Below are 27,091 nucleotides of genomic sequence, written 5' to 3'. Positions count from 1 at the left end.
TAAATGTGGGTAACTTACTGAGGCCTTTTTTTCAAAAACACTGTGGGAGCCAAGGAAAATACATCGGCAGACTGGACTTGGCCATGGGTCACCCGCTGGCACCCTCTGCTAGGCACGTCCCCGGCCTCCCCCTGGGGCAGGCCCGGGCCTGACAGGCAGCGTGGATCGCCCATCGGGACCTGAACGTACCCCACGTCTGATGCCGGCTGCCAAGCTCGTGAATCTCTTAATGGGAAATAAATGTTTACAGCAATCCCCCCCCCAACTCCCACACCAAAGGACAGGAACTACTAATTCATACCCACCACATCCAAGTTGCCAGTTTTATTTCATAGGAAGGGAAAAAAAAAGGACCTCTTAAAAAAAGAAGAAGAAAAAAGAAAACCAACAAAGGCAGGCTCGAAAAGGCACCACTGTTGACTTGGGCAAAGGCCACTGCCGGTCACAGAGGAAAACAGCTCAGCGCTGAAACCCGGCCCAGACACGAAAATTACAGAGCAGCGTGGCCGACATCCCCCTGCCCTTTCTGTGTCATTCACTCACGAGGAATGCAATGAAACAGCCCCTCCCCCACGACAAACAAGCGAGGAACGTCAGCCGCCCGAGCGAGCTCCGGGGAGCCCGAGGGACTGACCTCAGAGAAGGACACGGGGAGGCAGGGCCAGCAGGAGGGCGGGGGTTCGGGGCTCCCACACGCGCACCCACTGCACAGATCGGGACACCGAGGGCACCGGGGAAGACGGGATGTCCGCCTGGTCCATTGGACGTGGGGGGAACGGCTGTTCTCGCATCCTTGGGGAAGGGGAGTTGGATAGACCTGCCCCTGACACCCGCTGGGCAGCCACCGCGTGACTGAGCCTGAGGCAGACCCAAAGGGACGAGAGGAGAACGGGACACACTGTCCACCCTTGACCCCTCTCTCACTGACCTTTGTAAAAGGTCATCAGAATCTCATCATGCCTTGCTTCCCAAGGCCCTTGGAATAAAATCCAAGCTCCTTGCTGAGGCCCTGTGGCTGTTGTGATCAGCCCTGCCTGCCCCTCCAGCCTTCCACCCCAGGGCCTTTGCACTTCCTGAAATGTTCCTCCCCCAAATCCCGGTAGGACCGGCTTCTCTATGGGTGCAGCCTCCTCAGAGAGGCCCTCCTTGACTGTGCTGTGTAAAGGATGCCCCCGCCCCGACTCTCTCTGCCACTTGGCCCATCCCATTCTGTCCCAGTACTTGCCACCTCTGGAGGGGCCGTGATGACTGCTGACTTGCAGGTTTGCTGTCACCCCCAACCCCGCGAACTCCAACGTCCTGAGAGCACAGGCTCTCGGAAGGCCCTGGAACAGCACGCGGCCCAGTGCTGTGGTTCAGCGGTGTCAAATGGGTGGCAGAGTTGCTATATCTGTTCACAACCAGGAGAACCATGGGCCAGGAGGGCCAAGGCCTCCGCCGCGTGCAAACCACGAGCGCGGGAACACTGGGGAGGGCCGGCGGGACGAGACACCACCAGGAGCATGGAGAAGACCACCAGCTCATCCGAATCAAGCTCCTTGCAGTCCGGAGCCTTGTCCTAGGCCTGCTTCGTGCACCCTTTCCTTGCATCCTGACCCACCCCCAGGTCATAAATCTTACTGCTGAGCTCATCCTAGAGACGAGGAAACTGAGGCAGAGGTGAGACGACGAGCCCTAAGTCACACACACACCCAGGAAATGCGAATGCAAGGAGTGAAATGCAGAAGATGGCCTTTCAAGGTGTGTGTGTGTGGTGTTACGTCCTGCGTACGTGTGCACATATGCATGTGTGTACACTCACAGGTGTGTGTTGCATCTGTGTATATGTGTGCCTCTGGCTGTGTGTCCATGTGCATGTGTGCACACGCATCTCTGTGTGCAGGTAAGTGTGTGTACGCCTGTATCTGTGCATGCATACCAGGCATCATATTCCCCTCTCCTCGTCAAGAAAGGGTTTCCTTTTGTCCTGATCTTGGAGATTTGGGGTTACAGCAAAGAGATGACACCGGAAAGTCAGGCATTGTGTTTCCTTACAAATTTGTAGGTAAAACTATGTGAAACTGATATTTAATCATTTTTTACTTACAAAATCGCAGTTTCCTACAGTTCCAGCCCATCCAACCTAAGAGTCTGCCTTTGTCTGGTGTCTTAACAGGCAGGCAGGGCAGAGGGGCGGCACCCTGACCAGAATCCCGGGGTGCCATCCGCCACCGCGTTTCAGGCCTGGCCTTATCTTTGGAACTTTCTCCAGACACACAGAGGGGGAACGAAAGCTGCTCTGAGGTCAAACTGTCAGAACGTCTGTCTCTGCGACCTGGCCTCTGGGTGCAGGAGCCACAACGCACAGGACAGGAAACACGGGGCGGGGGCCTGGGACCCCCGCCTCCCGGCCAGCAGCCCACATGCGCAAAGAAAGCTCCAGACTCAGGCCGCCTCTGGGACCCCGCCCCTCTGCCAGCACCCAGGGGCGGGGGCCGTGTCCCCACCGGGGAAGTGGCAGAGAGAAGAGGCGTGAGGCCGCTTTGTTTATCTGAGGCTTCTCAACATCTTCATTTTTTTTTTAATTCTCTTCAAACTGAAACTGTCAAAAGTTGGGCCTGATAAATCTGAAGGCTGGAGAGGAAGTGGTTTGTCCTTCCTCCTGCTCATGACTTCTGCAAAAGATAACACACGGCTCTGGGTGACTGTCAGGCAAGGCCAGGGCGCCCACCGGGCCTGAGGCAGCGCCCTTCACCTGCGGACGACTGCAGCCTCCCGACAAGGCTGAGGGCACAGGCTCCTCACGTCCTCTGCCCCGCACCCGTCTACCGGGGTTCAGGACACAGGAGGGGCCCTCAGAAAGCCCCCTCCCGCCCCCGGGGACTCTCAGGAAACTCGATTCAGACACGAGCCTTCACCTGTGGCTGTTCAAGCCCCACAGCAGCCCGGGAGTCAAACGTTATTATCCCATTTTCCGGATGGGACAACTAAAGAGGTCAGAATGTAAACAACATGCTCAGTTTCATCTCAATGACTTGCCCGATGTCACACACAGGCAGGGACTGACAGAGCCTGAACTTAGGACTGTCTGACTCCAAAGCTCCATGTCACCTGTCCTCTCTGGCGGTCCCCGCCCTGGGCTCAGTCGGGCCCCTTTGTAACCTTGGTAACGATAACAGTAATAGTAGTCACAAGAAGAGCCCTCTCTTTTTCTCAGGCACTTGCTCTGTTCTAGGCACAGTGCTAACACGGGACATGCATTATCTCAGTGAATCCTCTCAGAAGCTCAGGGGATGGTACCACTATCCAGACCATTGTACCAATGAGAGACAAAAGCTCAGAGAGGTTAACCCACTTGCCCAAGGTCACACAGCTCTCGACTTGCTGCTCTGATCACTAGCCTGGGGGTTCCTTCCACCATGGAAGACTGATTCCAGCCTTTTAAATACCAGACAGTTCTCTCTATTATCTTGCGTCTAGATGTTTCTGGCCTAGAATGACCTAAGGGCTGGCCCCTTTGAGTCTCTCCACCAACACCAAAGGCTGAGGGAGAGACGCCATTTCCTTGCTGGCAACGAACTGAGCCTCACCCTCTCCACCAGCGTGGCCTTTCTCAGGTTCTCAGATCTGAGGATGACCATGTCAGGGCAGAGAACAAGGTCCTTTCAAGGCTGAGCAGAAAGGAACAAGATGTTCGGGGGAATTCCTGGGACTCGGTTTCCATGTTCCAGTCCAAAGTCCCGAGCCCAGCACGCGGGACAGCTCACCCGGACCCACCCCATTCAACACACTCCTCGGCCCAAGGAGCATTTCCCTCTGGCAATGTGCCGCCCTGCCACGCCTCCCGGCTCCGCCAATGCCGTTCTCAGCCCGGAATACTGTTCCCTGCACTCTCCACCAGGCCCGAGTTCTCCACCTGGCCCGAGCTGACCCCTTCTCTGATCCAGCAGCCTTGTCCTGGGGAACGCTGCTGCCTCCCCCGAGCTCCCGTCACCCTGGTTTACGTCAGAGTCACATGGGGCATTAGCTCAACTGTCCATGGGGCTCTCTCCTCGAGCTATCTCTGTATTCCCAACCCTTGGCACCACGCCTGTACCCAGCAGGTGCTCCATAAGTGCATATCAGGCAGGACGCGGGAACACGGAATGAGCAGCCCCCGACACGCGTGGAGGAGGCAGCGGCGCAGGCACTGGGCGCGTTTCCTCAAGCTCCTGCCCGCCATGTGCGCAAGGCTCCAGCTCGGAAGGAACGGGAGGAGCGGGCTGGGGCTGGACGCCGGGCCCACGGGAGTCCGCGCTCCGCGCTTCCAGGACAGACACCCCGCCCGTTGTGTGTGAGCGGTGGGTGGGTGAGGGGAGGAGCCCACGTAGTGGGTTTCAGAGACTGGAGCCCAGCCGGCCCTGGGGGAGGAGGGACTGCGACCTCCGCTCCCTCCCAGCCCCCACCCAGCACCTTGTCATCTCAGACTCCAGAGGGCTGCGGGGTGCCCCCAGCTGGGCGTCTCATGGTCTGTTCCCTGGACCCGGGTCCCCAGGAGCAAAAATAGGGAGGCCCGGGAGAAACAAAACACTAAAATCCCCTTCTTCCCAGCCCTGAACCGGAACAGAGATGGCCTTTTGAGGGGATAGCATTCAAGTCCGCCAGGCTTCTCATGGGGGTGGGGTGGCAGAGGAGTCAGCATCAGCCGGGGGCGGCAGCAGGGCTGTTCTGTGATAAGCCCCAGCCCTGCACGCAATCGCTCCAGCCCCGACCTCCCTGATGAGCCTGGGGTGGCCGCGCGCCTTGTCTGCAGGTGGGACCTGAGGCCGGCACTCAGGGACACTGAGGAACTCGTCCGGGCCCCATGGCGAGTGGCAGGGATGGGTGGCAAACGCAGGTCGGAGTCCAGCACCCACACTCGGGCTGGGCCCACACAGGCCGGGCGACACCGCGTGACCTCACGGAGCCCTTGGCCTGACCCACTGGAAACTTGCTCAATTGAAAAACCTCTCTGTGCCCAGCGAGGAAGGGCATGCCTCAAAGGGCAGCATAGGGGTTTTGTCCGTGTGTTTATTTTCCTGTACGTTCTGGTCATCGCAGTCACCTCCCAGCAGACTCCACCCCAGGGAGGCACAGGAAGACGGAAGGAGCTGGCCTGGCCCCAGGACCCCTGGAACTGGCTGCAGAAATGTGCCTTTGCCTTTTCCCGACTCGGGGAAGGAACAACGGCCCCTTTCAGAGCCGGGCCCTTTTGTTCCTGTTCCCGGGGAGGGGACAATCTGACGCAGGGAAGGGGTGCTGAGCCTAGTGCCCCATGCTCCACGGCCTCCTAGCCCGTCTCCAGCTAACCAATCGAGCGGACCGGCCCGTTTTGTCATTTTAAAACCACGTAGCTGGCGGCCTCGTCATTCAACGACTGCCAGTTCATAACAGCAGCAGCGGCAGCTCAGAACTCACGACGGGCCAGGCTCTGTGCCAAGGCTCCAGGAGCAGTGTCACCGGTGGGCCTCGTCCGAACCCCAGGAAGCAGACACGCCACTGTCCAACAGACACAGACAGGCAAACTGAGGCTCAGGAAGCCTGAGGTCGTTGCCAAGATCACGGCCCGAGAGCGGCAGAGCTGGGATTCGAACCCGAAAACTGCACAGCCATCTCTGGCCTCCAACCAACCAAGAAACAGGCAACTGGACTAATTTTTTTAAAGAAGAGAAAGAGAGAAATGGAAAGAAGAGGAAAAGAAGAAAAGACACACTTTTCTTCACCACACTTACCACCATCTGAAATTGCCGTGTTCTTTTGCACAAAGGTGTCTCCCCCTCTGGAATGCAAGGTCCTTTGGGGGATCGTGTTTTGGTCCCCCACAGCCCAGCCCCCAGCCAAGCGCCTGACACACAGGAGACCCTCAGCGTAGTGCAGTAAGGGGACGCACAGGGCTGCTGCTGGGCGCACAGGGGTGCCATGAACCCAGCCTCTGGGGAGAGCCTCCAGGGCTGGGGGACGGCCTCTGTCCTTCCCGCAGAGGCGGGCGAGGCTCGGAGGGACGACTCTCTGTGCCCGGCTCCTGGGCCCAGCATGCCTGCGGCAGGCCGCAGACAGAAGGGTCCAGCCCAGGAGGTCCCCTGCGCCTCGTCCTCCTCCAGCTGCAGGCAGACACACTTCTTAACTCCACTCATTCATTCATTCAGCCATCTCTTTATTCACTCATTTGACAAATACTTATTGAGCACCAACCACCACCAGGCGCCATGCTGGGCAGCCTCCCAGGACTTCAGACGGCCCAGCTAGGGGGCAGGTAATAGGAAAGAGAACAGGCCGAACAGGCCACCGCATCACAGAGAGGGGGACGCATCCAGCACGCGTGAGGGACGCTTCTGGAGGTGGTGAACGCTCTGATGGGCAAAGACCGAGTGGCGCCTCCTCCCTCGGTCCCAGTGCCTTACACCAGGGCTTTTATATTTCTAAACAAAGATCCAGCCCACACTACCAAAGGCTGTGCATGGACAGCACAGCGCTGTGCAGACCGGAGAGACAGCAGACACAAAGAAACGTCCCACAAAAACGTCAATTATCATCTCAGGGTGTTAGCGTTCTGGGTGAATTTTATTTTTTTCTTTTGTTTATTTGCACCGTCTAATTATTCTCCAATGAACCCCAGTTCCCTATGTAATTGAGGGCGAGGGAGCTGGATGTCTTTAAAAAATAAATGTCCACTCCTACGTATGTATGCAAAAGAACGGAAAGCAGGGTCCATGGCGGCGTTAATCAGAGAGCAAAAGCTTTCGTGGAGACAACCCAAGTGTCCAGCAACGGCTGGACGGATAAACAAAATGTGGCCTATCCACACAATGGAATACTACTCAGCCATAAAAAGGAGTGAAATTTTGATACATGCTACAACACAGATGGCCCTTGAAAACATTATGCCAAGTGACCCAAGCCAGACACAAAAAGGACAAGTATTGTACAATTCCACTCACATGAGGTACCCAGAAGAGGCAAATTCCTAGAGACAGAAAGTAGAATGGGGAGGGGTCCGGGGGGGCGGCACTGGAGAGTTAGTGTCAAATGGGGACAGAGTTTATGTTGGGGATAGAGAAAAGTTTTGGGTATAGATCATGGTGATGGTAACAACAACGCTGTGAATTTAATGCCACTGAAGTGTACACTTACAATGGTTAAAATGACAAATGTTATGTATGTTTTACCACAATAAAAAAAGAACCACTCAGAATCTCAAATGCCTAAATAAATAAGACTGTGGTACCAGTGAGTGGAGAAAGTGAAGAAACCAGAAGCTGTAATGGGGGAGGGATAGTGGCCGGGGCAGCCTCTCTCCCTGGGCCTCAGTTTGCCCAACTGTAAAATGAGAGCGTTGGACTCGACAACGGTAAAAGGCCCCACCAGTCCAGACGCGGACTCAGTGACCAGCTGTGTTCTCTTGCCTCCTGACTCACCCTGATTCTAGGAAGACAGTGGCAGGTGTATGCCTCCAGGTCGTGAGGCCAGTCCCCGACATGCACCTCGTCCAGGTAAACGGGCGGTAACCAGCTCCTAGCGACAGCTCCGGCTCTCACCATCTGAGTGGCCGTGCCCACGCCCCCTCCCTCGGAGCCTCAGCTCTCACACCTGTGAACAAGGAAACGATGAGAAAGCTGCCTTCTCTAACTCCCCATTCCTTACACCCTGGCCAGGGCGGCCGCGGAAGGTCACACACACGAGGCCCATGGAGCCCTAACTTCATCCCAGAGCTGGAAGCCTGGAAAAGGCCATCCTGGCCAGTGACCTGGGCTGGGACAATCGAGGCTGCTGAGCTGGAGAAAGAGAACTCTCCAGGCCTTTCCTTGCTGCCCAACCAACGCCTACTCATTTTTCCTTAAGTGGAATCTTAAGAGGGTGGGGACATAAGGAACACCCAGGAAGTCCCTTGAGGTCACAGGAGAAGCACAGGGCTTAGGAAAAAGTACACAGGCTCGGGTCAGCCTGACCTGGGTGTGAATCGCAGCTCTGTCACCTACAGCTGTGCAACCCTGGAGGCGAGGAGCTGGGCCCAGCCCTATAACGTGGGGACACCATTCAACCCAGGGGACTGCTGCAAGGACGAGAGAAGATACTTACACGCCTGGCACGTCGTAGGTGCTCAAGAAACGGTAGACGCCATTTCCGCCCAGCCTACCCCTTGGCCGCCAGGACCCAGCTGGAGAGACAGGCGGCTCAGATCCCTACAAAATCTCCAGGGAGGGGAGACATGAATTTGAGAGGCATAAAAAATGCAACCGTATCCCACCAAACTGCCAAATGTGGGGGGAGTAATGAAGCAAACAAAGGGGCAAGTTCTACTCCTTCTGTGGCTTAACGACATGCCAATGCAAACTTCAGTGGCAAAGAAACCACCCCAGCAAAACTCCACATCCAAACGTGAAATGGTCCCGTGGAACCCCCTCTCTCTGCTCATTTAAATCACATTTCACCCCAAGGCGTGGCTGAAGAGGGTGCCTGGCTAATGACGGGAGAGTCAAAGACAACGAGGGAACTCACTTATTGGGGTCCTTTGATATGCTGCCAACCTAAGGAAGACCCTCGGTTTCTCTGAACTACACTGGCCATCCGCCTGGAAGTCCTCCGCACTCAGGAGGAAGCAGCACGTTGGAACTGCATGCGTCCTGCACCTCACAGAGGAACTCACTTCTGCTGCATCTGCCAAAAAGGCCCCATAACACGGACTCAGGAAAAACACCAACCTTTCACAGCGCGAAGGATCGTGGCGTCTGAGTCAACTCGGGCCATCAGAGACACAACCCTCCACGGCCCATGTGGACACTCTCCGGGCCTACGTTTTCATGCTTACTACTCTTTACTCCTTGACCACCGGGGGTTTCTGGTCATTCTGTCCCCAGCTTTACAGGTCAGAGAGGTGAGGTGGCCTAAGGTCACCCTGTGCGGTAGGCAGGGTTTGAGCGCCAAGCCACCGCCTACAATGCCAGCAGAATCGCCCTGCGCCCGACCACAGCGAGTCTGCAGTGATGCGCTCGGCCTTATCAAAGAGCAAAGAACTGTTCTCAATCTGAAAATAAACATTTTAGGGGCAAGAAGTGCCAACCTTGAAACTCCAGACTAGGACAAAAGAAAAAACATTTCACCATAACCAAAAGACTAAACACAGCTCGACGAGCACAGAAAACGCTGTGTGGACAAACCCACTTCCCCAGCCAAAGGAGCAGAACTCTGAAGAAAAACCTTGATCTTTCATACTCAATGAAACATTTTTTTTTAATCATTTACATGTTGATTTCCGTGCAAAGTTCCATTTCCTGCTAGTGAAGTGTCAGAGGCCTGCTAGACTGCTTTACACCCTGGGGGGGTCCATGAATCTATCGCCCAGAATGCCTGTATTATAGACACTAAATTTTAAGTCTGTCATCTTACCATCTTGCCAGCAGAAGGGTCCACAGCTTTCATCAAGTTTTCATAGGGGTGTGTCACTCAAAAAAGTCTGAGAGCCAGTGTCCTGGCACATCCATTTGATAGGAAAGTCCTGTCATTCCGATTGTTTGCGACTGACAGACAGACTCATGCCATCCGCCCTGATGTGAGGACGGAAACGAGACCAGGAACGAAAGAAAAAATAAATCACTTCTCAAAGCAAGTCATGCAAAGCGCAAACAGGCCAAAATTTAAGTGGATGGGACAGAAGAATTGTTAAAAAATAATAACAACAAAAACAGTATGGAGATTCCTCAAAAAACTAAAAATAGCATGACCATATGACCCAGCTATCCCACTACGGGTATCTACCCAAACAACTTGAAGTCAACAATCCAAAGTAAGATATGCACCCCTATGTTCATCACAGCACTATTCACAATAGCCAAGACATGGAAGCAACCCAAGTGCCCATTGACTGATGATTGGATAAAGTTGTGGTGTATATATATATATATATATATGTATACATATATACACACACAATGGAGTACTACTCAGCCATAAAAAAGACAAAATCATCCCATTTACAACATGGAAGGACCTAGAGGGAATTATGCTAAGTGAAATAAGCCAGAGTGAGAAAGACAAACACCAGATGATTTCACTCACATGTGGAACTGAACAAACACATGGACAAAGAGAGCAGTTCAGTGGTTACCAGGGGAAGGGGTGAGGGGTGGGCACAGGGGGTGAAGGGGAGCACCTATGTGGTGACAGACAAGAAATAATGCACAACTGAAATCTCACAATGATGTAAACTATTGTGAACTCAAATAATAATAATAATAACAGAATTTCACAGGCCTTTGAGAAGGAAAGAGGAAGAACTCCGGCGCTCCTTGACTCAGGCCAGGTCTTCATGAAGGCAGCCCCACCCCCTGAGGGCAGGGCCTGTCCACACAGCTCACCATCAACTGGCCAGCACTCGCCAGGCCCTCGCCAGCATCTGCTGGATGCTGGACAAACCTCCCACGCCATCGACTCCTCACAACACTGGCATGCAGGGATCCTAATTCCGGTTTCACAGGTCAGGCTGAAAGCAGTCACATGACTTGCTGGAAGCTGCACCCAGTAAAAGGCAGAACTGGAATTAAACGCAGATCCACGCACTGCCATGCAGACCCAGGTCCTTCCCCCTACAACACACTTTGTTCAGACGTCAGACTTTTAGCCCAAAGTCATCTCTCAACAGAGAGCCCCTGGTGTGGTGCAAGCTCCACAACCCCAGTGGGTCCCATGAGGGGCATTTACTTCTCTGGGCCCCGGGTTCCTAACCTACACAGTGGGAGACATGCTCTACGCCAACAACAATTGATCAGCAGCAGCTGTCTCTGGGCTCTCTGGGGAAGGATTGATTATGCCAGGATTGATTAGCAATGTCTACCAGGGGCAAGGCAATGGGGAGTGGTGGCACACATATCATATACTGGCCATCCTAGAACTAGATGACCTGCAGGTTCTCTTCCATCTCTGGCTGCCTCTGACTCTAATTATAAAAATTCAAAAGAGGATGGAAAATGAAAGAAAAGACTAACATTTTCCAATGTCGACCATAGCTGAATTCAGCAAAGCCAAAACTGGCCGCCCAGCCAGTCCTGCATGCTCCATGCACACGGCCCTGCCACATGGGAGGAAGTGGGAAACATCAGATCTGCTGCCTGCGCATCCAGTGAGACACCCCATCCAAGCCAGAAGCAGCAAACATGTGGGTTTTGTCTGGCTTGGCCTGGGTTATAAAACACCCCATCAGTAAGCACAGTGACCTCGCAGGGAGCTCCACTGGGGTTCAGACCTGATGACCCCCTTCCCTGAGCCTCGGGCAGATTAATTCACCTCGCTGAGTCTCAGTGTCCTCCTGCTGGAAAATCCTCACAGGGCCATGATAACGACTGAACACAACAGGGCATCAAAGTTCTTACCACAACCACAAGCCCACAGTAAGCGGGCAAATTAAGGGCCCCTGCTATCCTCACCTCCATCCTCATCCCCACCTGTCTCTGAAGGGGGCATATTTTCAGAAAAGAGTCCAAGTGCAAGAGACTGATTTCTTTTCCCACACTCAGCATCACGGCCCATTTGGTTACTCTGAGCTCTCTCTAAGAGGAAAGAGTCTCTGAAAACAACGCAGTGCTCTGGAGCTCCCGGTGCATCAGCCGGGGCCCCGGGAAGAAACAGATGGCAGACACAAAATGGAGTAATTTAAAGAAATTGTCACAAAAGGACAACACACCGAGGTGTGCGCAGGGCACGGGAAAGCAAAGGAGACGCTTTCTCTACCCAGGGTGACCAAGTGTCCCAGTGTGCCTGGGAGTGAGGGGCGTCCTGGGACGCAGGACTCCAGTGCAAACTACTGGGTCAGTCCTGGGGCAAGCCAGGACAGTTGGTCACCCATTTCTACCCCTAGGCCTGGAGGGACAAGGGGAAGGGGCAGTTACAGAAGCCGGGGCAGGGGGTGACAGGAGCTGAGGCTGAGGGACACTCCTGCCCACGGCAACCCTGAAGGAAGTTGCCAGGGCCTCCATCTCCCTCCAGAGTCCCCACTGGCCAAATCTACCTGGAAGCCAGAAGGCACAGAAACCCCATGAAGACTGCCAGGTCCTGGGCACAGAGAAGCGAGGACAAGAATGGACTGTCAACCCTGGGATGGCGAGGGGGCCAGACGCCCCCTTAGAAAGCTCCACAGAGGGGCTGGGTGGGGACCCAGCCCTCATCCAACAGGAAGGAGAGGAACCTCCTCCCGCTCTGGGATGGGAACACTGGGATGGAGCGGCCAGACTCGGGCTCGTGAAGCCACCCTCAGTGGGTTTAGTTCTGGGCCCCCGAGTGCAGGCGCAGCGGGGATTCCAGGAGGAAGCCCCCTCCCCTGGCCGCGGAGGCACCTCGATGGCGTGAGTGAAGCCAAGATGACACAGTGAGCCACCCCAAAGGAAGAGGGGCTTCCTGGGCTCTGTCTCCAGGGGGCTCAGCGTCATTGCAGACCTGAGTGGGGGATCAGAGGTGACAGCACACCCCGGGGTGGGGGGGAAGGAAGGACGTGAAACAGACACAGGCGGCCTCACAGAAGGGCCGTGAGTGGTCTCCCCACCGGCACGCTCAGACCGGACGCCGCCGTCGGCCCTGTGCCTGTGTCAGGGGCAATATCGTTGAGAAAATAAAAGTGACTTTCAATTCTGTTTTTAAATCATATTTTCCAAGATCAAAATCTTATTTCCCAAGCACCGCTGCTGAAAGCTGAGGCGAAAACCACCCATAATATCTTAATCCTCCCGGCCGCAGGTTCCCGTCTCGCTCGAGTCGGGGACGTGGTGGCTGGAGTTGGGGCCGGGGCTGAGGGTCCATTCCCATCCCCGGGCCCAGGTCACAGTGCCGGGTTACGGGCTCACTCTGGAGGGTCTCCCGGACCGCTCCAGGTCACCAGACCTGGCTGGGGTTTCCAAGGAGACTCAAGTGGCTTTCCCATCCCCTTCACAGCCTGCAATGCCAAGGGCCCCGGACGCCCCATCAAGCAGCTGTCTACAGCCCAAGGCCTGTGCCGACATCGGGTATTCCTGGATGAAAAGGACCCTGCCCTCCAGAAGTTCCCAGCCGAGCAGGAAGCTGGGATGCTGGTGGGAAGAGGCAGCAACCAGGATGAGGCTGGCGGTGCCGACGGAGCGCCACTTCCGGAGCGCCGCGTCCACGCCTGCCACACAGCACTCCCTGTGGGTTAGCGCCTTCGTTCCTGGGACCATCATGGGAGGGGGCTGCCAATATCCCCAGCCCCCAGAAGAGGAAACTGAGTCGGGGACCCCGCTTTGCCTGTGATGCCCAGTGTCCCGTTAGGGAAGGACTGTCCTGGCGAGGCAGGGCCTTCAGCGCCTCCACCTCCCCCCCAGGTTTCCAAGTGGGGGCAGGGTGTCTGCTCCCCACCCCGCGGCACAGACCCCTTCGAGCAGGGCTGCCCAATGCCGAGCAGGGTGTGGGCTACACAGCCGCACCCAGCCAGGCAGGGCAGCGGCTGAAATCCGGCCAGGGCTGGGCTCTGGCCCGGGGGACGTCCTGCTTACCACTGGGGCATCAGATGAGCCCCCAGCCTCTGCTCTTTGCAATGCTCTCTGGCCTAAGACCCTCACTCCTTCACTGCCACTGCCGGCAGGATCCGCACAGACTCTAGAAGCTTCCTTTTTACATCTTTTTCTGGCAGTATGGTTCAACTAGCTCCAAAATGCAGAGGGACTCAATGCATGGCCCTGGGGAGGTTGAGTCAAGCAGAGGAAGGCCTTTTTAGAAGAGCGATAGAGCCACGTGGCCCACTCCCTTCTCCTGTCTGCTCCCCCTCCCCCAAAACATGCTGTATGTCACACAGGATTCGAGAAGCAGGTTTCAAAGTCACATTCCTCACTTGAAAACTTTCTAAGGCTAATTTTTCTCTCCCTTTCTTTTTTTTATTGGCATGATGCAATTCCCCTTTCAACAACCAGATCTCTGAAGCCCTGAGTCATCGCGATGGCAGGGACAGCAGGGGGGCCAAGAGGAGGGATCAAAGGTGTGGGAGTCGCTCTCGCCCTGGTCCGAGGGATTTCCTTCCAGGGGCCCTGCCGGCTCGCAGCCCAACGCCACACCACGCCATGCCAGACACTGGGATCGGGCACGGCGGCCCCATGGAGTTCTCGTTCCCGCCCCTGCACAGGTTCCACGGAAGCCAGGTGACTGTGGGGCAAGAGCCCAAGCTCCCAGCTCTGCCCAGGACCGGGCAGCAGCAGGACCCGCTCTGTCAAATGGGACCTCTTGGGTAGGTGGGACAGTAAACAAGTCACCACAGGTTTCTCAACCAGCAGCGTTGCCCCCGGGGGGCACGTGGCACGGTCTGCAGCATGTCTGGCTCTTACAACTAGGGGAACAGCGTACTAGCATCAGGAAGGCCGAGGTCTGGGATGCTGCTCCACATCCTACAATGACCAGGATGGCCCCCCACAAAGAATGACCTGGGCCCCAATAGCAACAAGGCCAAACTGGAAACACTTTGAGATCGTGCAGGAAACGGCTTAGCATTTATGAATAAGACCTGATTCCTACGTGCTGTGCACACGATCCCAGGTGTGTCACACGCACTCGTCTAGGAGAGAAGCACAGATGGCCATTCCCCCAAATGCTCATGTGGGCGATTTCTGGGTGGTGGGATTATGGGAGAACTTGTTCCTTCTTTATTTTAGAAGATCATCTTCATCCCTGTGTGACTATTTTTGTTTTACGTTACAAGCGTGGAGGTGAACAGCCAGTAGAGGAGACAGACAGGTGAAGAGGCGATTGCCACTCAGCTGGGGAAGTGCCACCGGGCAGGGGAGCCAGCCCTCCTCCAACGGGGGGGTAGGGGAAGACTCCAGGGGCCCGCGGCCTTCCCTGACGCAGGGGAAGAGGTGCTGTGCCAGAGCTCCGAGGTGCGGGGGGCCGAGCCGGACAGCAGGTGCACTCCAAGAAGGACCTCGGGCTTCACACTCACCACCATCAAGTCACCACAGTCTCTGACAGGCGGCTCCTCAGGGCCAGGTCATCTCAGGTGGGGAAACTGAGGCTCCTAGAGGCGGAGTTCACTATCCCAAGATCAACAAGGGGCAGGTGAGAAGCAAACCCTGCCAGGCTCTTCTAGAAACAGCTCTGCAGGACGATGGCTGAACCACCCGGGGTGAAACGCTCCGCTCTGTCCACACCCTCCCCCTTCTGCAAGGCCCTCCTCGCAGCACAGAGCCAGCCCTGGCCACTTGGGGCGTTTCTGACCCTCTGCTCTGGAGCCCTGCTCACAGGCCACAGTCACACTCTCGAGTCAGACGGCCTGGGTTCAAATCCCAGCTCCGCCCTTACCAGCTGGGGAAGCAGTGACTTCATCTCTCTGGGCCTCAGTTTGCTCATCTGTAAAATGGGGACAGTGACAGCAACACCTCACAGCGGCAGCAGGAGGGTTAAATGAGCTCATCTACGTGAAGGGCTGAGATCAGGAAGCACCACTGTGTGAGCGTCAGCCCTTGTTACCACCACCTTGATGATGACCAGTCCTCACTGCCCAGGCTCCTGTGCTCGAACCGCAGCAAGGAGCACTGTGGCACCCGCAGAGAAGGCCTTTGGCTCTGGAGCCAGGTGGTTGGGGTTCCAACTGTGTAACCTGAAACTCTCAGGGCCTCAGTTTCCCCATCTGTACAGTGGAGCCTCAGCAGCTGGGGTGACGACTAAATGCACAGAAATGTCCATGGGACTCGGCACGGCTGGAGGAAATTACCACTATTGTCCTGCAGTCAGCCCCACCCCGTCCTGACGCGTGTGACCCTGTGGGCCGACCCAGCTTGGATCCCCCAGCCCAGCAGCCACTGGACTGCCGGGACAGCTCAAGCTTTTTTGTTTTCCCACCCCCAAAGCGAGCCTCAGTCACAGGGTCGTGAAACACGAACCAAGCACAGCAACAGACGGACGTCAACAAGCCATTGTTCCCCTTTCCGACGGGGCAGCCCTGCCCCCACCACCCCACAGCCTGCTGGCCGGAGATCCCGCTGCACACACAAAGCAGAATACCACTCCTGTGCCTGGCCTCGGTCCGCTGGTGCCACCTTCCCAAGAGCCACAGGGCCAGGCTGGGCCTTCCCACCAGGCCTCCAGGAAGGAAGGTTCTAGAAGCGGAGCCTTGTGAGCCAAAGCTCACAAGGGAGGTTTCAGGCCTGGGACTTGGATAGTCCAGAGGCCTCTGGTGGAAGCCCATCAGGAGCTCCAGGCCAGCCAGCCAAGCCCAGCAGCCTCACGGGCACGGCAGTGGGCCAGGAACCTTTGGGCTCATGTCCACCCCAGAGGCTACCTGTGTGCACCGCGTGCCAGGCCACACGCAGGTCTGAAGCACGCCTCTCTCCTTTGGCCTCAGCAGCCCCGGAGGAGGGAGTGGTGGGACGTGCCCGTCACGAGGAAGGCCAGAGACACGAGGGCTGCGAGGAAGTGGAGGGTGGCGATTCGAATGTGACTCTCCCCTCTCCCCTTTAGCAGGGGCGCCCTCCCAGGTAGACACCTGCAGCAGCCGCATTCGCTCATTCCTTCACTCACTCATCATTCACTCAGCCCGAAAATGTCTGATGAGAGGCATAGCCTCAGTGTCCCCATCTGTAAAATGGAGAGTAACAGCATCTCGCTGGGGCGTTGCAGGATCACCAACGTAATGACGGAGCACAGCTCCTGGGAAAAGGCACGTGCGTGTGTGTCTGCTGCAGTGGTCACTACTGTGACTAGCGCCTGGCCCTGGGGACTCAGAACCCTGCGCTCCCGAAGCTTCTGTTCAGGGGCATCCCGGGCTCCCAACTGGCGGCCGGTCCCCCATCCCTGTGTCATGGTCAGGGCCCTCCCGGCTCGAACAGCGCTAACCTCACCCCCTCTGGTGGCCCCCACTCTGGGAAGCGATCCTGCCTCCATCTTTATCGCCCCCCTACTCTCTTCTGGTGCCCACCACTCAGGAGAACGGCTTGGACCACTCTGCCGAGCCCCAGCTGCTCTGGCCTCTCTCCCTCTGCCCACTCCCACCCCGGTCCCCATCCCTGCCACTCTCTATCCTACCTGTGTCCGTCCAGACATGTCTCCTACGAGCCCTTCCTGAAGCACCTGCCCCCCTGGCAGCACTTCTTCCTCCCTCCAAACAGCAGGACAAGGCATAACCTTCTCTAAGGAGACAGATGTGCTCTGCCCTACAGGGCATCACAATTTGGAGTGTACCCCAATTTAATGGTGAGCCTTTGGGGCGTCCGATCACGTCTGGCTTTGCAAGGGTAGCACCCGGGAGCACCCACTTGCAAACGCAGGGTACCTGGGAGCACTCCCTTTGCACACACAGCATCTGGTCCTCAATTCACAAACGTAGTGCTTACCCTTTACAAAGACCGGGCCGTCACTTTGCAGCACCAGTTCCCTGAACTCACTTAACAAATTCGCAAACGAAAGTCTGCCAAACGTTGGCAAACGCTGAACTGCTAAGTCCACTGATTCTCAACCAAGATGTTTCTGCAAGAGGCTGGATGGAGTCCGTTTATGTCTGCCTCACGGGTGCACACGGATTCGTGGACACGCACGCTCCAGCGCGGGGGCAGACCTGCCTTGGCCCCTCAACCTTCCCTCTTCCCAGCTCTCCCCGAGTCTCCCTGAACCACCTGTACAACGGGAGGAGTAGCACCTACCCCACGGCACTGTCGAGAGAATCAAACGAGCGCCGTGCCTGGCACGCAGCTGCGAGACGAGTGTCACCGCGATCAGAAGTGCGTGGCTCCAGCCTATTTTATTCCCCATCACAGAAAACACTGCAAACTTCCCTGACCTGCCACCGAGCTCAAACCCAGGAGCCAGAAGAGACTGTGTCATCTGAATTTCCTTTCCAGGGAAGCAGCTCGGCTGCCGGTACCTGGAGACCTCCAGACCACGGCGGTGTCCCAGTGGTCCCGGGGTGGGGGTCGTCATCATTCCAGGGTCTCCTTTCTCCTGGACACTGCCAACCCCGCCCCCAGCCTCCCCTGCACTTGAGGGAGGCCACATGACTGAGCTGTGGCCAAGGGTGCGGCCAGGCCCACAAATGGTTCCGCCTGGTGCTTGCTCCCTCCCCACATCCCCCACTCAGTGTGGCCCTGGATGCGGCAGAAACCCCACCCCGGACTGTGACATGAGCAAGAAGTAAACCGTGCTGCGTGATGCCATCTAGATTTGGGGCTGGTTCTTATAGTAGTTAGTCTACCCCGACTAACACCCAGCCCTGTCTACACGGATAGCTCCACTGCCCCACTGAGCCTCGTGCTGGTGCGTGCCAGCGATCAGATTCACCTGGGCAGGACCATGAGCCAAAACGGGAGGCCGTGGGGCCAGGCCTGGGCTTTCCCCAGACCGTGTGCTCCTATCTGCAGCTTTTCTGGGCCCCCGAGAGGTCAGGACTGGCCCAGACACCCCGGAAACTACTCCAAGTTCCAATGTTATATCAGCCGTCTCCTGATGACCCCACCTGAGCTGGCCCAGCCCAGCCCCAGGGAAGCACCCGCCGCCCTGTCCAAGCCTTGCACGTCCACCCACCCAGCGACTGGAGGATCCAGCTCTTCTGCTTCCCTCCAAAGTGAGTTCACTCGGCCCAATCTGTTTACACACTTTCTCGATCATATCATTACTGATAGCAGCTTGAAAGCAGGAGAGCCAAGACAAAGGAAGGCACTGGAAGGCACTGGGAGGCAGGAGTCCTGGGTGGGAATCCCAGCCCTGCTGCTGAGTCATCTGTAAGGGTCTTTGAGCAACACACTTCCCTTCACCACTTCCCCACAGGCAAAAAGCCAGCGGCGGGTTCGATGATTACTGTGTTCTAGATCCTAGGACCCTTGTAACACAGCATGGATAAACGGAGCTGGCTTCTTAAAGTCTGGCTGGGCTTTGTAACTTAGTCTCTCAAAGCACTGCTGCACAGCTCCCTTCACTATTTATTGGGAGAGGGCCGGGGTTAAATACACACACGCACACACGCACACACACACTCAGCCTCTCGAAGCTGTAGATCAGAAGCACCACGGGGCAGCGTGCTGCCTGCACACCCAGCACCTAGCACATTCTGGGTGCTCATAAATCTGTTTTAATAGATGATAACAGCTCCTGAAAGGCAGGGGTAATGACAACTGCAGAGCATTTACTAAGTGCCAGGCATTTTCCTGGGTGGTTTCTAAGTATGATCCAGCCTGAGGGCCTTTGCACTTGCCATTCTCTCTGCCTGGGATGCTCTCCCCCTAGATATCACCTCCATCCCTGACCATCATGTGCAAAAGCAGCAAGGCTCCCAGTCCCCAAGCCCCGCACACCCCAGCCACCTGCCTGTTTTGTTTTCTCCAGGGCCCCTGTCACAACCAGAAGGATTTTATATTTACTTGCTTAGTGGTTTACTGTCTGTCACCTACCCCACCAACACAGGCTCCAGGAGGGCGAGGACTTGTTTTCTTCCAAGTGCCTAGAACAGTGATATTGATATTTGTTTGTTGAATGAATGCATGACTGTACTGCCGTGCCTTACCTCACCCAACCCTGACGTCATTGCTAAAAGGAAGTCCCCATAATCCAAATTTTACAGATAAGGACAGAGGTTTGGTGACCCACCAAAGATCACCCACCAGCTAGGAAGGTGCAGGGGCAGGATTCAAGCTCGCCTGTCTGACCACTCCGCTGGGTCTGGCTGTTCTCCATGCACCTCGCTGCACAGGCCAGACGCTGGTCTAAACGCTGTGCCTGTGGCAGGTATAAAGAAACGGCTACTGAACACTGGGACCAATTTCAGCACCGGAAGTGTTTTCCCCTCAATACACACGGACACCTTCCCCAAACAAACACGCGTATGTGCACACACACACGCCTCATCACCCTTTGCCATGGCTCTGCTGATGTCAGCGAGGCTTCTTTTCAAATGCACAGGGCACCTCAGTGCCACGCTGAATGCCCGGGGTGCCTTTTCACCAGCGCTAGGGGTGGGAAGAGAAGTCCTCACTTCCTCCTTTTCTCTACCGCTGGGCTGGGCAGCCCGGCTTCCATCCTGGGGAAGCAGGAAGTCTGGGGACAAAAACGATGCTCTCAGGTGGAGCAGGAAACAGCCATCCTGGGCCACACCAACCCTTGTCCTCCAGGCAGGGGTCAGCGTGGCCAGTCAGAGCCCCCACTCACCTGTGTTCAGCTCCTAGTGGGGCCAGGCAGCCAGACTCTCCAAGGGGGCTCCCTGGCCCGCGACATTGAGCCAGACCGAAGCATGACCCCAGGCAGCAATGAATCCAAGCAGACTGCCCTTCCCCTCTTGAGGGAGGGTCAGCTCGCCCTTGCAAAGCATTCTGGGACTAAATATTTTAACACTCATCAAAGAAGTAAGGAAAAACATTCAAATTATCAAAACAGAAACAACTCCACTGAATAAAAATGGAAAGCGTCTTGTTTGAAACGGCAAAAGACTGGGACTAATCTAAGTGTCCAGCAATAGGGGATGGTCTTCCTACATTATTATGATGCCCCTCTTTCATGGAACAGTACACGGCCATGAAAAAAACAAGGCAGCTGAGTATGCACAGAACTAGAATAATCTCCAAAGTAAACTGTCCAATGGACTAATAATGGCACAGAACCGTGTGTAAATGCCCAGAATGGTCCACAAGGATACAGAAGGAATGGGTAAAAGGGTTGCCTCTGGGGAGGAGGACTAGGGGCTATGGGGCACGGAATAAGAGAGAAGCCTCATTTTTCCTTTTATGCCTTGTTGTACTATCCAAATTTATTTGATGTGTGCATTTGTTTCAATTTTCAAAAAAAAAATAAGTTTTGTGTTTTTGCTAAGCAATCTAGACTGTGCCCCCTGAGGAATTTTTCTTAAACTGCTTTCAACAATTTCCTTGTCTTCATACATACCAGATCTGCTAAATACCCCTAACTTCCCCAAACGCACTGCTCCTCTCAGGAGACGTTTCTCTGGAGACTGCCCGTTTTTAAATAGCAATAATCCCTTCCATTTGTGCAGAATTTCAGGACGCTCTCTCAGGGCAATTAGAAAAACACAAAACCACGAGTTGGAATGCTGGCCCCTTGTTACACTCCTACTCTGTGCTGGCCGCCCTACTAGGTGCTTATCTGAATTCTCTCCAATCCTTACAGCAACTCTGTAAATGAGGCAGGATTTTCCCACCCTCCAGATGAAGAAAAGGCAAGGCCCAGCGAGGGAAAGAAATGTACCAAAAGTCACACAGCCAGAAGTTGTAATCTCAGAACCCAGACTCGGTGCCAAGTGGCAGCAAATACAGAGTTTGTTCTGCCCCATGGTGGAGACACTCTAAACCATTAGGCTGCCTCCCTTAATCTCATTTAATCCTTTAATCAAAGGCATAACTCGACCATCTCGCACGTCCACTCCGTCAAAACACAAAGGGGGTACCATCCACGTGGGCCCAGCCTGCCTGGCCTGGAGAGAGGCTGCCCGCAGCCAGTGGCGAGGCACTCTGAGATTGCTTTGGGTTTTAGGACGAGGCTCCCCCTAAGCATCGCCGGACGCAGTGCCCCAGAAATGCCCTCTCTGGCTGCAGGTGAGTCAGCGGGCACCCCGGCCAGCCCCGGGGAGCGGGCAACGCCGTGCAGAAGCCGCCTGTGGGCCACGGAGCAAGCTGGTGGCACACACCCCGGTCCAGGGCCAGCTTGGCAGCAAAGCCCAGCCACGAGCAGTGGAACGCCTCCCACCTGCACTGGCACAACTCTGCCTGTGGCCAGAGGGCATCTCGGATTGCACCAGGCAAACGGCAGCATCAAAACTTACTCCCTCCTGAAAACGCGCTGATTTATTACAGCCTGGGGAAGGCAGACCGCGCTTGCTGTTTACAGAGATTTACAGAGAATCGAGACTTTTCCTCCTCGTCTCTCTCTGCCTCTCCCCTCCACCAATCAGTCAAGTTACCTGAGAAACAAATTTGATACACTCCAAAATCTTACAACGAGTGGCACTGAAAGAAAAAAATTGCTTGTGTTTACATATGGCCAGAAAAAACATCAATAAATCAAAGGAGGGAAGGGCAGGCACAAGGAAGAACAGTGCGAGGGACAGCAGTGAACTTGTGTGCATAGGCACACGCACACGCTTGCCCGTGGGGCTCCACACCACTCTGGAGGACACATGCTTTAATTCTCAGGTGGAAACAGCACCACGGGGACGGACTCTCCCCTCAGCACTTGACACTCATAAGCGTTAAGTCAAGTTCAGAAGGCTGTGCCCCCCAAGAAGACATCGGACTAAAGAACCCAAGGAGAACTAAGGGGACTTCTCTTTTCCTCTCCATGACACAAGCCCAGAAACGTTTCAATCGGGGCAGCAAGAGTGGTGCAAATTTAAAAACAAGGCATTGGTGGATTCGGACTGGAAAACAAGGGCGGCTCCGGTCACCTGTGCTCTGACCCCTGCTGGGTCAATGAATAAAAGACTTTGGGGACTGGACCGCCATTCTGAGATGCCCTGCGCTGCATGTAAAAAAATAAGGTGAAATAAAAGGTAAGCAGCTTATTTGTACTTCTTGGGTGCAGAGGAGACAAAGCCCTCTTCCAGCAGACAAACATGTCTAGTGGGTGATCAAATTCAACCCAGACCTGAGAACAGCAAAATGGATTCTGGTCTCGCGGACCCAGCTGCTCCTGCAGGACTCCTGGCTCTAGGCGACGACCGACACCATGGTCAGCGGCCACGGAAAGCGCAGGGAGGCCCGGGCACTGGGAAGTCTGCATGCTAAAGAGGAATGAGGCTCCACAGCTGGGCCACAGGCCGGGGAAGGCAGGCAGGCCCTTTCTCTGCAAGGTGCGGCCCTGTGTACCCCGGGGAGGGGCCGGATCACCCCTCACGCATCAGCCAGGTCACTGTCGCCTTTGTGTTTCCTTCTTTGTTTATGAGCGTTCCGGATCCGAAGTCTCCAGCACAGAGTGCATCGGCCCGGTGCTGTCACCGGCCACGTCAGGCACACTGTTGGCCAGCAAGGATTTAATCAGTAACTGGCCCAGGAGAATGCACCGGGGCAAGCTCCAACCTGACCCCACAGACGGTGACGTTTACAGCCCGGCCGGGGGCAAGGCTCCCGGTCCGCTGAGCACAGCTTTCCAGTGGGGTCCACCTGAGGGGTGGATCCAGCTGGAGCCGCCCACCAGGTGGGACTGGGAGCCCTCGTAGGCTTCCACCCCTGCCCCATGCGGCCGTGGTCCTGGAAGTCTGGTCTTTATCTCTGACAACGATCCAGTTAATTGGATCAGTGTAGACAGACGCCGAAGACCATTTGGGCAAAACAGTGTATTTGGTTTGTTTATTGGTTTGCATCCAGATCAATCACTCTGAGTCTTGCTCCTGAAGCCCACGCAATTAACCAGATAATTACCAGATGGTTCTCAGTTGGGCTGTGTAGACAGCCTAATATATGGATGATACACTTTCATGGAAGGATATGACCCGAGATGAAACCTACTTGATACATCGGCCGCTCGAGCCTGGGCCAGGGGACCCTGCAAAGCCACATGGCTGCACAGGGCTTTCTGTTGTAGTGAACTGTACTCAAATTCACCTTTGTTTCATGTGGGCTGCTGTTTCTCAATAGAGTGTTGGGCCGCACTATGAAACGCAGACAGATTACATAACGCCCAGGCCTCAGGGAAACCCCTCAGGGGCCACTTGGCTTCCCAGGGCCCGGCCACCAACCAGGTGTCTTCTGATGGGACAAGGTCCCCAGTGACAGTCCCAACCCCACCTGTGCCCTCCCGGAAGCCACCACCGTGGCCGGGCCTGCCCTCAGCAGCCCCGCTCCCCACTCAACAGGCCCTGACACGGAGAGCCGTGCAACCCACTGCAGCCCACCATGGGGAGAGTTAAGGACACCCCCGGCCTGCCCGCGGGGCCTGATGACGACACACAGAGGAAGGGGGACTATGCCAGCCCATTGGACACTTGCTCGTGGTTCCTCCTTCCACATTTCCCAAGGCCAGAGCAAGGCTCTGCTGAGACACATCCTATGCCATGAGAGCCCTCAGTCCCCGGACCTGAACAATCTCTGCTCCTCTCCAGAGAGGCCCGAGCTCCGAAGGGGCCACCACCTCAGCAGGTGAAAGTGGTCCTGGGGCCTCTGGCTGCTCAAAACACCCACAAACGGCTTCAGTCTCTCTTCCTTTCCTCTCTCTCTCATATACACCTCTTGAGCAATCAAAGGGAAGTAAGCGGGGGCCTCGAGCCTCAAAGCTGGCTTCCCCTAGACTGCGGCCAGTAGCAGCAGAGCACACACTCCTGGCCTCTCCCAGGGGAGCACAGGAGCTCAGCCTGTCCCTCCCACGGAGGGTCATGGTGCCTCTCAACCATTTTCTCCGCCACCCCCCTCCACACGCCTCATTTCAAGGGGTGGCAGGAAAAAAAAAAAAACTCCTCCTGAGCCAGGGGGAAATTCTGAAGCCAGATTTGGGGGCTCCTGATCCCAGGCAGGGAACTGCTGAGAGCACCAGTTCCTCCTCGAATCTGCAACACTGCACGCTGGCGAATTTTCTGAGGCTCTCCCTCCAGCAAGTGAAAAGCCAAGTGCGAGGCCTGTGGCTCAGGACGGGTTTAAGAACATGCACGAGCCTGAAACTCGGACCGGACGGCTTCACGGCAACCAGCGCACCTCCCTGAGAGGGCAGTCTTTGCAGATACTGCACCAACGTGCCCACAGGAAAGGAGAAAGAGGTGTTCTGAGCACGTCGGACCCAAAATTCAGAATAAAAGGCCTCGCGTGCTTCAATGCGCTCGGGGAGTGGGGGAGCTGTTTCGAGGAGTATGGCTGCTTCTGCTAACTTTTCCCCCCTCCCCATTCCTTGGAGCGTGTGTCACGGCCTGTGACACACTGCCAAGGGAACACGGATGCCGGGGAAACGTCTACACACGCTACACGTTTGTGACATGCCATGAAAGCGACACCCTGTTTCCTGGCTGGGTTTTCTTGGCACAGGTGTGGGCAGGCAGTGGATTCTGCCCCCGCCCCCCACGGTGCTTAGTAAACAGGATCACGGTGGCCCCAGGGGGGCTGTGCATTCTGGGGAAGACCTGCCACCTCTCCAGAGAGGACGGGACCCTCTGAGCAAAGGCTCAGGGCCAAGCAGAACTGGGGCTTTAAACTGTCCTTGTTCCAAAACGCAAAGCATCCTGTTCAGCCTCCTGCCGGCCACCCACCCCCCCCCCACCCGACGCCGCGACCCCCCACAGCTGTCTTTCTCCACCTTGCAGATTTGATTTCAGAAACAGATCAATGACGTCCCTGCCTCTCATCCAGCTGACCCAGTCCCAGCCATGTATTTAAAAACAATAACAACAAAATAAAACCTCCAGCAGCACACACACACTCCACAGATAATGCAAAACCAGAGCCCCACAGGCCAGCTTCCACGCGAGAACTTGACCGCCGCTCGGTGGGGAGGGGACACTCCAGGACCCCTGTCCCCTCCCCCTCCCCTTCCAACCTCCCAGTGTACGAAGGAGATTTTTCAGAAAGGGAAGCACCCAGCCTTGCCTGCCAGCCCGGGCAGGAAAAAGACGTGTAGAGCAAAGAAAGAAATGGGCTTCTGGAAATTCTTTGGGTTTCGGGGTTTTGAGGTTGTCGGTTTTTTTCTTTCTTTCTTTCTATTTCTATTTTTTTTTTTTTTTGGTTGTTTTGTTTTCCCGTCCAACGCAGATCCAGATGGGCCGCGGGGTTTTCAGAAAGGGAACCCCCACCACCATCAGGGCCCAGCTCCGCGTCTATCCCACGGTCCCATCCGTAAGAAACCCTAGCGCTGGGCCCGGGAGGTTCCCCCAATGCTCTGCCTGGGGTGGGCCGGAGCCTCCCCAGAATTCGGAGGGTCTCTCCGAACCCGTCGGCTGGGCAGAGCTCCGGATCCCACCACCCGGCCCGGAGCGCAGGCCGGGAGGGGGGCGCCCCCGGCCCCCCGCGAGCCCGGGATCCAGGTGCGGCGCAGGCAGGGGGCGGCCGGCGGGAGGGGCGCCTCGGGCCCGAGGGCAGGCGCGGGGGTGCAGCGCCGCCGCCGCGCAGAGCGACTCACCGTGGCGGACGCCAGGCTGTTGTCGGCCAGCGTTAGGTGGTGCGGCTCCCAGCGCCTCAGGAATTTCGAGGTGAGGATCTTGCTGAGAAAGGTCCGCGGGTGCCGGATGACACAGACCTGGATGTCGCCCTCCTGCAGCAGTTTGTACCTCATCCCGTTGCACAGCAGGAGGGCCCGGCGGCACGGCACGGCGCCCATCTTCGTGCCCTCGGGGGCCGGCACGTCGCCCCCCAGCAGCGGCTTGGTCTCCTCGATCTGCCGGGGGTCGCCGCCGCCGCCCGAGCTGCTGGTCAGATCCATGGCCGGCCGGGCCGGGGAGGGGGCCGGGGGCGGGGAGCGGGGCTGTCCCGGCTGCCGGGGCGGCGGGGCCCCCCGATCGGCGGCCCGCACCCCCCCAGCGCCCAGGCAGGAGGGGGGCGTGGGGCCGGGGGCGCCCGCAGGGGAGGGGCCCGGGCGGGCGCTGGCGCGGCCGGCGCTCGGTCCTTCCTGCGGGCTCCGCTTCCTCCTAGCTCGTCGGGTGCATGCTCGCGGCGGCCGGACCGGCTCGGCGGGTGGCGGGCGGCGGGCGGCGGGCGGCGGGCGGGACGCGGGCAGCGCAGGGGCCGGGGCAGGCGGCGGCGGGAGCGGGGCCGCGCGGGCGGGCGGGCGGGCGGGCGTGTCTCGGCCCCGCCGCCGCTCGTGTGTACAGTACGTGTGTCTGGGCGGCCGTCCGCGGGCGAGTGTGCGGCGGGGGCCGCGGGGGCCGGCTCAGTTGAGAGATTGCAGAAGCCGCTCGGCGCCCGCGCGATTGGTCCCCGCGGGGTCATGTGCCCGCCCCTCTGACGTCAATGGCGGCAACGGCGGCGGCCGCCGCGGCTTCGGCCTCTCGCAGGCGGAGTCCGCCGCCGGGCGGGGACGCGCGGGGCCGAGGCGCGGCCCGACGGGAGGGGGCGGCCCCTGGGGAGGGGGCTGGGGCGGGCGAGCCCCGGCAGGCCCGCGGCCCCGCCCGGAATCTGGGGGGGGTGGGCGGGGGCCGCGGGGGCGGGGCGCGTGACGTCACGCCCAGCCGGCCGCGCCCCCGCCGGTGCCCAGGCCGGTGCCGAGCCGT

At 56.9% G+C, this 27,091-nt stretch overlaps 1 protein-coding gene across 2 annotated transcripts in view; it reads right to left on the bottom strand.

Moving 5' to 3' along the window:
• The window catches only part of CMIP (c-Maf inducing protein), a 239,991-nt gene extending 213,358 nt beyond the window's left edge, over positions 1-26,633 (bottom strand). Inside the window, exon 1 of one of the 2 annotated variants that reach the window (XM_044761603.2) lies at positions 26,005-26,633. In XM_044761603.2, the coding sequence (XP_044617538.1) occupies positions 26,005-26,304 (300 nt within the window). In that variant the 5' untranslated portion in view covers positions 26,305-26,633. Of the gene's footprint in view, positions 1-7,412; positions 7,551-26,004 lie in introns of those variants that run through there. The other variant, XM_070500721.1, reaches the window with a different exon arrangement.
• Between the last annotated feature and the right edge of the window lie 458 nt (positions 26,634-27,091).

The sequence above is a fragment of the Equus asinus genome, chromosome 28 (assembly GCF_041296235.1).
Source record: "Equus asinus isolate D_3611 breed Donkey chromosome 28, EquAss-T2T_v2, whole genome shotgun sequence".
NCBI lineage: Eukaryota > Metazoa > Chordata > Mammalia > Perissodactyla > Equidae > Equus > Equus asinus.
This window is presented reverse-complemented; position numbering and strand designations above follow the sequence as displayed.